The following is a 16,280-nucleotide window of genomic DNA, read 5'->3' on the forward strand; positions in this document are numbered from 1 at the left end:
GTTGGGCACAAGCTGTGAAAATGATGAAGTCAACTTGTGCAATGTGAGGATTCTGATTTCTGTGTTTGTTTTCCCACATTTCTCTCACACCTGTGGCTGGCTGACTCAGACCCAGCTGGATTCTGTCTTGAATTTGATTTACAGCAACCTACCTGACCTGACCCCACAATAGCCCAAGGACCTTACATGTTCTGTTTAAAGACAAATTGGCTCTGGGAAGCCAAAACAGCCAAATAATCCATCTAAACGTGAATCGACTCTCAATTTCAGTACGGTTCTAGAAACATAAATCCCTCTACTTTCATATCACATCAAAATAATTTCACAAATGCAAAATACATACTTACTGTACACTGTTTTAACCGGTTTAAGCACAGTTGCAGCCGACAGTATTTTTCAGTGACAACACGTTTGTGGCATCCTTCCATTTACACACAGGTGTTCGGCGACGCAGATAGCTAATTAGCACAGGTAGTTCATTGTCCTTTGTCTGTTTTCCGCAAGCACTGTAACATGGAAATATGGCCGTGTAGGAACCCTAACTCTAAAAAGGTGTGTATCAATTTAACCTTTAGTTTTTTTGAAAATTATTTCTCGCTGATATGAAGGATAAGGTCCTTATGCTTCCAAAACCGTACTGCAAGAGATGTGTTTTAATGTTCAGACCAAGCTTCGGGGCTCTTAACAAAGCTCCCCTATACAGAAGATGCCTTTGTCCAATGACTTACTATGTGTAATGTAATGGAACTGAGAGTCATTATCAAGGGCTAACCCCACAGCAGCACCAATTGGTAGATTTAAAAATACTCTGAAAATGGTGGTTTGATTCATTCTGAAAATGGTGACATGAAGTTCTTTAGCCCATGGTAATGTTGGAAGATTAGTGTACAACTGTAGGCTATACCCTCGTCTATTGCCTGCAATAACCATGGAACTGTGTGATGACACAGCCAAGTATTGCATCGGGTTCAAACTGTTATGCTTGGTCTGAGCTCTTTTTTTTATATTATCAACTGTTACTAAGGATCCTCAGCAAGAACCACATGGCCGTGACGGCATTTACAGAGGAAGCAAATGAAGGTAAACAAAACAATGTAATTAAATGAAACGATAATGAAGGCTATACCAACTGAAGGGAACTGGCAGTTGAATATGTGTTGTTATTAGGCCTACTGACGGTCAATACTGATAGTGGATAATATTTAACATGATAGAAATAGGAGACGGAGAAAGTCAGGGTGGCCTATAATTAAGACATTCAAGAGTTCCCATCACTGCAAGTTAAAAGGCTGTACATTTTAAATTCTGCATAATGGCACAGCTTTTCATAAACTTTACTGTGGGAATGTTGATATGTTGATATGCTTCAGTTTGCTGCTATATGACTGATTTCACATTTGTCTCCAGCGATTATAAGGTCAAATATATCTAAAGTGTCATCTATATTTACAATTCCCTTATCCAAACAAATTATTAATTTACCTAACTCTTAGCGCTTATGAAGTTGTAAATTACACTGAATGGAGAAGGCTGTTATTTCTATCTGAAAAAAATGTTCCACTTGGAACCGGTAGGTTTCGCTAGACCTTATTAATGCTTTCCTGGCATGTAAATGATGGAATTATAATGGAATTAAGTCAAGGTTAGAATATGGCGTATCTGTAGACACCTTCATTTATTTGATCTCCACCCAATACAAATAGCAAGTGAATAGTATGCTATTCTCGTTCAAGGTCAGAATATGCATAGAGGGAAAAGTGCATAAAAAGTTACGTTCCTTTGACGTATGCTTAACTCGGGTTGGAATTGGGCCCATGGAGTGGCATGGCCAGAGATTTGCAAACTCAGAACTGTTACATTGTACATTTACATTTTAGTCATTTCGCAGACACTTTTATCCAGAGCAACTTACAGTGCATTCATCTTAAGATAGCAAGGTGGGAAGAACCACATTCACAGGCATAGAAAGTACATTTTTCCTCAATAACGTAGCTATCAGCAGAGTCAAGTGCAAGTTCTGTTTTTTGTTGGGAGAGGGGGGGTGGCTGGTTCCACCATTGGCATGCCAGGACTGAGAAGAACTTGGACTAGGCTGAGGGGTGGGAGTGCCAAGAGACCTGAGGTGGCAGAGCAGAGTGCTCGGGTTGGGGTGTAGGGTTTGAACATAGCCTGAAGGTAGGGAGGGGTGTTGCTCTCTTACAAGGTGCTGGTTGGGGTGTAGGGTTTGAACATAGCCTGAAGGTAGGGAGGGGTGTTGCTCTCTTACAAGGTGCCTGTATATTGTATTTCTAGGCTACCTCACCAGTAACTCTATATTTTATTTTATTAAAGTTAGTCCTGATGTCTAAAAGCATCATTGATTACCCTCCTCTTGGAAATGTTGCAAATGTAGGAAATTGCAGTTGTCCTTCTAGAATATAAAGGTTCACATGATAAAGGCTACATTAGTGCTTTAAAAAACCTGTTTTATATTTTTGATTGAGACGGACTGGCTGGTAGTAGAGGGATAGAGGTCTGGGCCTCAGTCCCATCCACATGCCAATGTGTTAGGCCTGGCTACACCCCATTACTCCAACACTGAATGACTAATCTGAGCGTGTCAGGAATGGATCAGCCTCGTGAGGAGCCAATTTGTACTACTCATCAGTTTTATGAAAAATAGAATAGGCTGTCATATTAGGCCATAATGAAGTGTGCATGGTCTGTGTTGAACCTAGCCATTACAACACATGGCCTCATCTATGGCACATTATATTGTGTTAATCATCTGTTCTTTATCTGGGATTAATATAATGTAGGTACTGTCTGGGATTGTACTAGTTAAATGTATCAGCATCAATAATGTCATATCACTCAAATTAGTATCATAATCTGTGACAACAATCATGTAAATGTAGTAGATGTCCCAGCTGGATTTTGCCTTCGTGGAGAAAGTTCACTTCATGCACACAAGATGGCAGTGTTGAATCATGGATGTGGTCCATCGTTCTAAGAAGAATCTGGCTCATGTTCTCTTTCAACTCTTCTGCAGAACAACTTTTGTTTGGTGTATTTTCAAAGGCACCTACAGAGGATTTTCTCTCATATAAAGTCATGTAGATGGTCCAGCTAATTTTCACTGAGAGGCTGTGGTCTGTTTGGTCTGCATGCTTTGCAGATGGTGAATTAAATAGACAAATATTTGGCAGCTTCCCATTTACTGTACACTTACCAACATACACTGAATGTACAAAACATTAAGAACACCTTCCTAATATTGAGTTGCATCCCCCTTTTGCCCCCAGAACAGCCTCAATTTGACAGGGCATGGAGTCAAGATGGTGTCAAAAGCGTTCCACAGGGATGCTAGTCCATTTTGAATCCATTGCTTCCCAAGTTGGCTGGATGTCCTTTTAGTTTGTAGACCATTCATGATACACACGGAAAACTGTTGACCATGAAGAACCCAGCAGCGATGCAATTCTTGACACAAAACGGTGTGCCCGGCACCTACTACCATACCCCACTCAAAGGCACTTACATCTGTTGTCTTGCCCATTCGCCCTCTGAATGGGACATTAACACAATCCATGTCTCAATTATCTCTAGGCTTAAAAATCCTTCTTTAACCTGTCTCTTCCCTTTCATCTACACTGATTGAAGTGGATTTAACAAGTGACATCAATAAGGGATCAATACTTTCACCTGGATTCACCTGGTCAGTATGTCATGGAAATAGCATGTGTCCTCAATGTTTTGTACACTCAGTGAAACTAAAGTGAGGAATTGCTCAAGGAATTGCGCAAGCAAATAGTATTTTAGAGGGGGATTGTATGATAAATATTTGAATCACATATTGCATAAAGTAATATTTGCTTATGCTTCTCGTCTCAAGATGATTTGCATTATTTCTCCTGATGTTAGAGTTTAGAGTTAGAATGTTAGAGCACTCAAGAGTTGAAGAGGCTCATTAGGTGGTAGTTGGAGGTGGGTCAAGGTATGCCACTGGGATTCTCCAATAAATTAAGGTACGCTTTGTCTGGCTGAGGGTGGCATTTGTAAGTTGTTGGTATATTTTTATCAGTAATGGGTTCCTGTGATGTGGCTATGCCAGTTATCAGGCCGCCTGAAAATGCCACGGTGTTAAATACTTGAAAATACCAACTGTTGATGTAGGTTTTTGAGTTTGAAGTTCTTGGAGGTGTTTCTGAGGGTTACTCATGCCGAGGCTCCCGGGTGATACAATTCTGTCATGAAATGTCATTCATTTTATTCACCTTTCCCAAAATGCTCTGTGGAATTCAAGAGCAGCGGTAACACGTAGGAAAATGGTTTCTATGCAACATAATACTTTAACTAAAATACACACACTAGCGTTTAATCACCTCCTTGGTGACTCTGTGTTAAGTAATGTGTCTTCTGATTGAATTACAGTTTAACTACACATTTTGTTTCAGTCAGACAGCCTGTGTATGAGAGTTATAAAATATTCAACACATCTGTAGTTTTCATATTAATAAAAAAAAAAAAACGTTTTATTTACATAAATTACAAGAAAGCACAAACTGGTTCACCAAAATCTACATTAAAAACATCTTGTATATATTACATTTAACAGATTTACTATAATTTACTCCATGTCTGAAGTAAAATCTTCAATAAAAAGAAGGGCTATAATACTGAATCTTTGACATCTCTTTTTAAAATTGCTACTAGTCAGAGAATGAAAACAGAATCGGGACATTGTACTCACATCACTAAGAGGATAACAAAATCTGGACAATCTTCTGTGTGACCTCTTTATTATCTGAAACAGCTGATTCTTGACTAGTGGTTATAGAAGTGTATACAATGGCAGCAGAGGAACATGAGGCTCAGTCTGTCAGTCTTCACAAAGATGAAGTCGTGGAGTCCACCACTTCCCGACCATTACACACCGTTGGTACAATATTGGAGGCTGAAGCTGCAGAAAGAGAATAGACCATTTTCTACAACACTTCTATCAGATTACAATCCACTGGCAGTCAGATTAGAGGTTAGAGAAGAAGATGGAGTAGAAAAGAACACCTCATTCTAAAATGTAGAGACGCTGGTGTGACAGCTCACCACAGGGGTGTTCTCAAGTGATGTGCTGTATCACGTAATGTGTTGAAACATCTCAGTGATTAATAATTATCATGTAAAATTACTTTAACGACCACGATGGAAATAATAATGATGATGATGGTGATGATGAAGGTTGTGTTCGCCTGCCGGCGGGGTTTGTACCTTGAGAGAAGCTGGATCCGGGGCCGGTGGTGACGCCGAAGCGGGTGGTGGACACCCGGAGCGAGGTGACGTTCTTCTGGGGCTGGAACAGGATGATGTGGGTCTTAGGGGCGAAGAGGCAGCCCAGTACCACTGAGCCACTCAGACTGACAGAGATGCACATGGTGGTGGTCTGCACCTGAAGGGGGGAGAGGGATAAATGGAGAAGATGGGACCAGAGACAGGGATTACTCATCTGATAAAGCCAATACATATCACATTACGGACAGGGTTGGGGAGTAACTGATTACATGTAATCTGATTACAAAAAAACGAACTCCAATCAGTAACGTTACAAGCAAAAATATTTAAATCAGATTACAGATACTTTTGTAAACCTAGATGATTACTTCTTGGATACCTATACATTTCCCAATGACATTCAATTCAGCATTTAAAAAAGGCGCAAGTTTAAGTTTGTTCCTCCTGAGCGAGTCTGACCCCTAATCAAAGGGCTACCCAGACCCCTCTTTTACGCTGCTGCTACTCTCTGTTTATTATCTACGCATAGTCACTTTAACTCTACCTGCATGTACATATTACCTCAATTACCTCGATTAACCGGTGCTCCCGCACATTGACTCTGTACCGGTACCCCCTGTATATAGCCTCGCTATTGTTATTTTACTGCTGCTGTTGAATTATTTGTTACTTTTACTTAACTCTTATTTTTCTTAACTGTATTATTGGTTAGGGGGCTTGTAAGTAAGCATTTCACTGTAATACCTGTTGTATTCGGCGCATGTGACAAATAACATTTTATTTGATTTGACCACAAGTCAGAGACCACTATGATGGCACACCAAATGCGTTTGATGGATAATTTGTCTTCTTCTAATGCCTTTTACGAGAAAAGTAATCCCCCAAAAATCTGATTACGTTACTGAGTTTGTTAAGCCAAAAGTTACATTACTGATACACATTTTGGACAGGTAACTAGTAATTGTAACGGATTACATTTAGAAATAACCTACCTACCCAACCCTGATTACGGAACACAATACACCATGGAGACTGAGGAATGTCAAAAAGCAAACAGATAGTAAGCAGACAATTTCAGGAAATAGGTTAAATGTGTGCTTGTGTGGTGCTACCAGCAGTATCTGAGAGGAGAGGGGTGTGAGTGAGTGAGCTGTTCGCCTGTCAGTCCCTCAAATCATCCTAACCCCCCTCCCCCTCCCGTCATCTCCTTCCAACCGCCCACATGCAGTTGTGTGTCATCAGCCAGTCCTTTTATATACAGCCAAGCTTAGTTTTTGTCTCTTCCCAGATTACTGTTTAGTTATAGTGCAGTGCTGCATGGTGGGTGGGTGCTGGGTGGATCTTGCCAGTCTGCCATCCACACACTTCCAAGGTGTCTGTCCATGTTTCCCTGAATACTAATATCAGCATTAGAATGAGCTGGGCTGGCAGGCAGAGAGCACCCAGCGGTAGACACGCTGTTCAAGCTGTGCTGTGGCCGTTCACTCACTGCTGTCACTGAATGCAAATTCACCATAACATGACACAAGTGAATCTTTGAGTTGTATAGTTCAATGTGAAATAAATAATTGATTTGTTGACCGGCTCAACTATCAGTCCCTTTGTTGAGCTGTACATTATGTTAAAAAGTTAATCCATCGGTTTAAATCTGGTTTATAATATAACTAAATGGTGGTAAACTGATGTCATCCTCATGTAAGTAACTGGATATTATCAAATAGCACACAGGTCCTATATCCCACACTTTGTACTCAAAAATAGTTTTAATAACACGGCAATGAGGACAATATACTGCATAATAAAGTGTTAAGCAAATATATTTCTTAGGAAGAGCTGAGAGCTGGAAATCTGTCTTCTCAGTGTGGGATTGAGTTGTTCATTATGAAACCTGACATACAGTAGACACAGATTTTTGTAAGTACTTTCTATAAGACTTTTAGATACAACCCACTGGGCACAGACGTCAATTCAACGTCTATTCCACATTGGTTCAACAAAATGTCATTGAATTGACGTGGAAACAACATTGATTCAACCAGTGTGTGCCCAGTGGGAAGTGTCTGTTTTTAAAAGGCTGTGTAGCCTGTGGTAGCCAAAAAGTCTATTCAGGTGTGTTTTTAGCACAGGAAGAGTGAGATCATGCTACATTTTCAGCCTGGTAACAGGATGTGAACATAGAGCATGAATGGATGATTTCAGTGTTTCTGTTGGATTGTAGAATATGAGTATATGAAATAAATGTCCCCAATAAAACCTAAAGATACAGGTAACTGCCAAAATAAAGGAAGCACCAACATAAAGTGTCTTAATAAGGCATGTTTTGTTGATGGTACTGTCTCAGATGCCGCTCCAGAATCTCCCATAAGTGTTCAATTGGGTTGAGATCTGGTGACTGAAACACACACACACTTTAAACCCGCTATGGTCCTTTGAGACCCCTTTTTCAAAGTCACTGAGATCTTTTCTTCTATCCATGGTAGCCAAAATAATGGGCAACAGGGCAATTTTATACATGACAATAAGGATGATGGGATGTTAATTGCTTAATTAACTCAGGAACAGGGGTGAAAGTAAGGCGGTATGTTCCGGTAAGGCGTCCTGGCAAAAGACACAGTGGGGGTACGCCGTACCAGTAAAACATGAGACTATCACAATAATTAAAACAAAATGTCAAGAGAACTGTAGGCTATTACACCATTATTAATCATTCCCTTATGTCATGAAACATTTGTGAATGGACTTGAAAACAGGTGGTATAGACTACATTCCAAAATGCAATGTGGTTAGACAAAAACACTGACATTTTGCGAAGGCAGGAATGAGTGGCCAACACTGATGCATAAATTCTTCCCCCCTGTCAAATGTCATTACACTTTTTGGTGTTTTGTGTAACAGATGTCTCTTTCCATTCACCACTGTTTGGAGGTTGGAAATATGTTGCGAGTGGATGAATGTGCACGGGGAGCCTAGTAAAGGAGCCCTTAAAATGACTGTTTAACAATCAGATAAAAACATCATGACTGGTTCTGTTTATGCCACAATAAAAGATGAACACATTTGAGATAAATATGCTTTTTGTGCGTATGGAACATTTCTGGGTTCATGAAGCATGGGACCAACACTTTACATGTTGCATTTATATTTTCTTCAGTGCACTTTGTATCCCTCATTTACTCAAGTGTTTCCTTTATTTTGGCAGTTACCTGTACATCTGATAGTTGTACAACCATGTACAAGCCTAGCTGCAGAGATTTGTAACAGCGTGGGGTAAGACAGCTGATGAGGCCTTTGATTTGTTGAACCACATTTTTGGCATCAATGATTTAAAACAAATCTTGAGGAATCAAAGTTAGATTATTCTGATGTATGGGTTACATGAAACAAGGGCACTCTTTACCTTTGGATATGACTGATGTTTCATTGCCTTTGTTAACCTATGTCACAGAGGTTGGAGGAAAAGCTGCTTGTCCCCCTTCAGAGATGACATCTTTAATATTTCATTTGATAATCATGTTTGTAATTCATGCCTCAGTACACCATATTTTCCCTGCTTAAACATTTCATGGGTGACATATGCAAATTACTGTTTGATTATTCAACCAGAGATTTCTGAAATCTCAGGGTGTGAGGACAACCATCTCATAGCAAGAGTGTAGCAGAAAGAACACAGCACAGTGACACAGCGGCTTGCGAAAGTATTCACCCCCTTGGCATTTTTCCTATTTTGTTGCCTTACAACCTTGAATTAAAATTGATTTTTGGGGGGGTTGTATCATTTGATTTACACAACATGCCTAACATTTTGGAGATGCAAAATATTTTTTATTGTGAAACAAACAAGAAATAAGACAAAAAAACAGAAAACTTGAGCGTGCATAACTATTCAACCCCCCCCCCCCATCCAACTTGCCCATTCTTCAAGTTGGATGGGTTCCGCTCGTGTACAGCAATCTTTAAGTCATACCACAGATTCTCAATTGGATTGAGGTCTGGGCTTTCCAAGACATTTAAATGTTTCCCCTTAAACCACTCGAGTGTTGCTTTAGCATATGCTTAGGGTCATTGTACTGCTGGAAGGTGAACCTCTGTCCCAGTCTCAAATCTCTGGAAGACTGAAACAGGTTTCCCTCAAGAATTTCCCTGTATTCAGCGCCATCCATCAATCCTTCTATTCTGACCAGTTTTCCCAGTCCCTGCCAATGAAAAACATCCCCACAGCATGATTGATGCTGCCACCACCATGCTTCACTGTGGGGATGGGGTTCTGAAAGGTGTTGGGTTTGCAACAGACATAGCGTTTTCCTTGATGGCCAAAAATATAATTTTAATCTCATCTGACCAGAGTACCTTCTTCCATATGTTTGGGGAGTCTCCCACATGCCTTTTGGCGAACACCAAACGTGTTTGCTTATTTCTTCTTTAAGCAATGGGTTTTTTTCTGGACACTCTTTCGTAAAGCCCAGCTCTGTGGAGTGAATGGCTTAAAGTGGTCCTATGGACAGATACTCCAATCTCTGCTGTGGAGCTTTGCAGCTCCTTCAGGATTATCTTTGGTCTCTTTGTTGCCTTTGATTAATGCCCTCCTTGCCTGGTCCATGAGTTTTGGTGGGCGGCCCTCTCTTGGCAGGTTTGTTGTGGTGCCATATTTTTTAATTTTTTTTATAATAGATTTAATGGTGCTCCGTGGGAAGTTCAAAGTTTCAGATATTTTTTATAACCCAACCCTGATCTGTACTTCTCCACAACTTTGTCCCTGACCTGTTTAGAGACCTCCTTGGTCTTCATGGTGCCGCTAGCTTGGTGGTGCCCCTTGCTTAGTGGTGTTGCAGACTCTGGGGCCTTTCGGAACAGCTGTATATATACTGAGATCATGTGACACTTAGATTGCACACAGGTGGACTTTATTTAACTAAATATGTTACTTCTGAAGGTAATTGGTTGCACCAGATCTTATTTAGGGGCTTCATAGCAAAGGGGGTGAATGCACATGCACGCACCACTTTTCCAATTTTAGTTTTTTAGAATTTTCTGAACCAAGTTATTTTTTTCATTTCACTTCACCAATTTGGACTATTTTGTGTATGTCCATTACATGAAATCCAAATAAAAATCAATTTAAATTACAGGTTGTAATGCAACAAAATAGGAAAAATGCCAAGGGGGATGAATACTTTTGCAAGGCACTGTATATCCCTCACAGCAGACAAAACAAATCACATGAGCCACTGTTTCAGTTCAGTTACATCAGAGATAATCAGAGTGGTCAGATTAGATATCTGTGTTGATCTGACACTCTGTTCTGTCCGTGTCCCACTCTTTCCCATACCCCTTCTGCCATGAGGTAGGGTCCCTCTGAAGCCCTTGGAGACCATAATCCCAGCACACGGGACACAGCTGGGACTTAACGTCCTGCTCTTTCACACTCCATTCCACAAAACTACGCACAGGGATGTTCTGTCCCACCTCCAGACCTCATGCTCTCCAGCCTGCCCATCTGTGTCTGCAGAGGTATAGGGTCACCAGGGGACCTCTCTCTGCCTCTCTCCCCGGCTCCAGTCCACAGAGGGATCCCAGAGGGAACCAAACACCACAGAGCTAAGTATGTCTTTCTGGAACTCTCTCTCTCTCCATCATCAGATCTTTAGGTACAAGACTTAACAATCCAAGCATGATTAGGTCACTTGGCCACAGAAATATTTTCCTAGCTGTTCTGATTTTTGCTCTGCTGTCCACACGCCACATACACACTTGTGTAAAGTATACACATACAATATTTACACAATGTTGGAGAGCATTACTTAATAAATCCATTGACTAATCGTTTGCTCTATGCTAATTGTCATTCAGTAGCTGATTTCAAGTGTGTTTTCAGTCCAAATCCATCCCACCTATTAAAACAAATATGATATGATCTCCTCTGAGCCTTTGTTCTCACCTGGAACAGATTTCTCAGCCACATGAAAAGAGAGCTGCTGCTTTTATCAAAGTTAAAGAGAAGTGTTCAAAGGGATTTGATATCTCACATCTCAACTCGCAGGTGCTTTAGAAAAGATTCATTGCGCCAAACTCACATTCCTTGACTTATGACTATGACTATTAGGACACAGGAAAACACAAGTAGAATTAACAACAAAGGGATCCATTTTGTGTGCCTTCCACCTCAGCTTGTAAAGTAGATATATGTTAGGCAGTGTGTTGATGTTGTGGTGTTATTCTTTGGAAAAGCAGTGATTATTTATACCAGAATAACAAACTCTCTGGGCCCTATTCAGACTTGAGATAAGTTGGCTTAACAAGGACTTGAGTCATTTATGTTTTACTTAAATCCATATTTTATTGACGTAGCCCTTTTACACTCACACCTGCATACGGGTTTAACTGACAGACATTCTGAACTTGAGCACCGTGCGTGACAAGAAGTTGCCCCCATCCCTCCCGTTAATTGGGCAACTTTTGCAAATGTTTTGTTGTCAATATCAGTGTCAGCATTTATGATCACTGTGTTTGATGTGCAGTTACAAGATAACATGACGTCATACCCCGGGTTGTTCTGGACAGAATGAACAGATGTTCCTATTAACTCCAAACTGTTCCCTTTCAATTGCTACCATACTTATGTATTTTCATATTTATTCTGTAAGAAACATTTCAATTTAGCCCTATCTATATATGCCAATTCCCATGAGTGTAAAGGATTAAAACTACATATCTCAAGTCTGAATCTGGCCCATAGAGTTGGTAACTCACCCTGTAGTCGCTGGCCGTGACGTAGAAGATGGGCTGGAAGGCCAGCCAGATGATACAGGTGGTGTACATGGTGAACCCAATGAACTTGGCCTCGTTGAAGTTCTCTGGACACTTCCTGGTCTTGAAGGCGTACACGGTGCAGAGGATGATGAGGATGCAGTTGTAGGTGAGGGACATGAGCATGCTGGAGTCTTTGCTGTTGCATTTGAGGGTAACTATGTCCCTCCTCTCTGGGCTCACCTCCTTCCTGACCCCCGGGGTCTCCACCAGGAGCCAGACCACCACCACCACCAGTTGGCAAGAGATCAGACCCCCGCAGATGGCCACCTGGGAGGCAGGGCTGATGAACCTCGGCCGCTGGGCTCCGTCCTTCACTCCGCTGAAGATGCGTGCGATGCGGTTAGTCTTGGTGAGGAGCGCTGAGTAGCAAACAGCGAAGGAGGTGCCCAGGCCAAGTCGACGTAGGGTACACACAGCCATGGAGGGCTTGGCGATATAGATGAAAGTCATGCTGTAGCACATCAGAACACCCAGCAGGAGAATGTAGGACACTTCCCGCCCACTGGCCTTCACCACGGGGGTGTCGTTGTGCTTGAGGAAGAGGCCGATGATGAAGAGTGTACACATTATGCCCAGGCAGGAGATGGTAACCGGGCCTATAGCCCAGGCATCTTCCCAGCGGATGTACTCCTCAGGCAGGTTGTAGCAGCCCGTCAAGTTGGCCAGGGGCCATTCGCCAAACTTGCAGTCGGTGCAGGTGAACTCATCCATCAGGTACTGGTAGGACTGGCAAGGGATGCAGATCCAGCAGCACACGTCTCCAGGCTGCATGCTTTTCACCTCGTTCTTCCTGCAGGGGTCGCTACACTGGGAGGTGGGTACAGCATGACCCTCCCAGGGGATCTGGCTGGTGTTGAAGGTCAGACTCTGGGCCCAGTAGCCCACCTTATGGTAGACATAGCGCCCGTCCTCTTTGTGGTAGTGGAATATGTTGTAGCGGCCCAGGCTGTCTCCAAAGGCATCGAACCTCACCATGTTCTCTGTGTCTGCTGGACGGAATGGAGCTGCAAGGTGTGAAAGAGAAGACCATGGACGTGTTATGATAGTTGAAAGTCAAATAAGCAAATTAATGTCTATCCATAACAATACAATATATGATCAACCCTCTGAACTCTGACTAAGATTGGTATTTTGAATTAATTGTGTTTTCTTTCCTAGCATCATTGATATAATAAATCGACGATCTTGGAGTCGACATGTTCTGATGGAATGAGCTTGTTTGTGCTTCATCACTTCACCTCTGTATCTCCCCTCTGACAATCCATTCCTTCCACATGGGATTGAACAGTAGCTGATGCATCGGGGACACAGGTGCAAACCCAGCATTTACATAATTGAAGCCAGAAGGTTGACTCTGTTTTCTTTGACACAGGTTTATTGCACTTGAATGTGAATGCGATTCAGCAGTCTGTTTTACTATTCAGGTGTCAAAAACTATGGATTTACAGCAGATTATACCATGGAATTGTTGAATACTCGTTTCTTAATGGCTTGAAGGGCATTCTTGAGCGTGCATTATTTCCCTATAACGCACAGCATATCGGCATGGTAGAATTCAATTGGTACCGAGTCAATGTGCGGGGCTACAGGTTAGTCTAGGTAATTGAGTAAATATGTACATGTATGTAGGGGTAAAGTGACTATGCATAGATAATAGATAATAAACAGTGGCAGCAGCATAAAAAGGGGGGGGGGGGGTCAATGCAAATAGTCCGGGTAGCAATTTGATTAACTGTTTAAGCCTTTTGGACGACTTGGCGCTCCGGTACCGCTTGCCATGCGGTAGCAGAGAGAACAGTCTATGACTAGGGCGGCTGGAGTCTTTGGCAATTTTTAGGGCCTTCCTCTGACACCTCCTGTTATAGTGGTCCTGGATGGCAGGAAGCTTGGCCCCAGTGATGTACTGGGCCATACGCACTACCCTCTGTAGCGCCTTGTAGTCGGAGGCCGAGCAGTTGCCATACCAGGCGGTGATGCAACCAGTCAGGTTGCTCTTGATGGTGCAGCTGTATAACTTTTTGAGGAGCTGAGGACACATGACAAATCTTTTCAGTCTCCCGAGGGGGAATAGGTGTTGTCGTGCCCTCTTCACGACTGTCTTGGTGTGTTTGGACCATGACAGTTTGTTGGTGATGTGGACACCAAGGAACTTGAAGCTCTCAACCTGCTCCACTACAGCCCCATGGCCATTTCTAGAGGCAAATGTGTTAAATTATAAAATGGGTTGTTTTGATCCTGATTGGTTGATATGGGACAACAACTCCTGCAAAATATCATAATTCCACAGTTGCGGGCAGGAAATGAATGAACTTCATCTCCCTCTGGGAAAAAAAGCATCTACACATTATTTTCCCACACTACTATTTGGTTTGCAACAGTTGGGGGTTTTATAAGCCTACCAGTCTGCCTCCTCTATGACCTGTGCAACAATGTATAATTTTACAAATGTGATCTCTCCCTTGCGAGTAGGCTAGCAAGCCTAAGATTGAACAATGAACATGAAACTAATAATTCACCAGGGAAACCGGCGCAAGGCAGCATATGTAAGCCTATTGGATATTTATTAAATCCTTATTTATTGAAGTTATTGTCGCTCATCATTTAATCTGAGATAGATAGCTACATGCCAATTATATAGCAACATCGAATGAATAGAATGGTTAGAATGAAGGACTGGGTCAAAACATGAGAAAATATCTAAGGACCAGCCCGCTTGGGTAGCAACTTCAGAAGGCAAAAGTTATTCGATGCGGGCCTGGAGGCAAGGGAAATAGATATGAGTGGCCATCGGTGTGAGAGCTCACTAAACAGTTATTGGCAGCCCCTAACATGGAGAACAGAAAGTGCTGGCACGCCTTTTAGCTGGCAACAATGTGAGAGGTAAGTCCCATTCTCCGCCAAAGAAGAGGAAATCACTGGCTGTCACTAACCAGGACCATGGAGAGTTCTTCTAACGGTGTGCCGTCAACGGAAACTTGACTATTAACATCACCAGCTAGGTTGCTAGCTAGCTACATGCCAATGATTTGTTTAGCATAGCAACGTCGAATGAATAGAATGATTAGAATGAACGACTGGGTCAAAACATGAGAAAATACAGTATATCCATAAAAACTTATGCTGATTCATGATTTCGACTGCTTGAAAAAAGCTGCCAGCCTGTCTGTCTCATCCCGACTCCCGACACGTTCATTACCATAGGACAGCTAGAGATCGAATTTCAATATTGAAACAATGTTGCAAATGTTGGCGAGACAGAGAGCAAGGTTATTCAAATCTTTGCTGTTGAAAACCAAATGCTAGTCTAGAAGGGAGATAATGTCTAGATGCTTTTACTGAGTAGATCTAGTATATAAGTTGCCTGGCTGATCTGATGAGACAGTGGATTGTGCAGTCAGAGTAAATAGGCATTTCAACGTCATAGATTTAGCCGGTGTTAACTTGTGGAATAGTCATAACCTGTGGAATGTGGTTTTAACCAATCAGCATCCGGGATTAGACTCACCCGTTGTATAACACACGATAATCTCCGGTTTCAAGGGCGTTTTTGCTTAATTATAGCCATGGTATAAAAGGGATAATTAACTCCATGTGTTCTCTGGAAAATAATGCAACTCCTTGGAAGGTCAGTTCCACTCACCTAGCGCGTCATGGAATACACCTTCCACCTTGTTTATTATTTCCCTAGACGCATAGCCTCTTGTTAATTATCCCTTACTTCATCACCCTGGAATAAACAGTTACAATCACTTTGTACCATGTCAAAAACATTGAAAATTAATCAATTCATAATCTCTAACTATGGAAAAACTATTTGCAAGCCATGTATAGAAATATCAATGCATTTATAGGATTTTTTAGAACCATTCTTAGCTGAATAGGCCCTTTTTTTAACTAGAGGAAACAGGGCTTTATTATGGATAAAGGGTCGTTTGTGACCCTGCTGTACTGCCTTCTTCCCACAGATGTCCATACACTTCAGGCCATTGGGCGATTGTAGTCTTGTAGTCCAATCTGATGTCTTCTGACAGCAAGATCCCCTGGGGATCCATCTAAAATCCATGAACGGCTGAGATGGATTGCTTGGGTAAAGCAACCCTCATGGACTTCAAACCACCCACCATTACTCATGCATGAAAATATTATTGCCTTTTACTCCATCAATACTTTAAGACTAATTACTCAGTCAATAGTTTAGTAGTTAG

The 16,280-nt window shown here is 41.8% G+C and overlaps 1 protein-coding gene across 1 annotated transcript in view; it reads right to left on the bottom strand.

Annotated features, from left to right (window-relative positions):
* Nucleotides 1–4,333: 4,333 nt before the first annotated feature.
* Nucleotides 4,334–16,280, bottom strand: part of LOC106565576 (metabotropic glutamate receptor 2) — a 59,219-nt gene continuing 47,272 nt past the window's right edge. The window contains exons 4-6 of the mRNA XM_014132850.3: nucleotides 12,016–13,079; nucleotides 5,248–5,425; nucleotides 4,334–4,942 (exon numbers count right to left, since the gene is read on the bottom strand). Of these exons, the coding sequence (XP_013988325.1) occupies nucleotides 4,869–4,942; nucleotides 5,248–5,425; nucleotides 12,016–13,079 (1,316 nt within the window). The 3' untranslated portion in view covers nucleotides 4,334–4,868. The remainder of the gene's footprint in view (nucleotides 4,943–5,247; nucleotides 5,426–12,015; nucleotides 13,080–16,280) is intronic.

Source organism: Salmo salar, chromosome 12 (assembly GCF_965601325.2).
Source record: "Salmo salar chromosome 12, fSalSal1, whole genome shotgun sequence".
NCBI classification, from domain to species: Eukaryota; Metazoa; Chordata; class Actinopteri; order Salmoniformes; family Salmonidae; genus Salmo; species Salmo salar.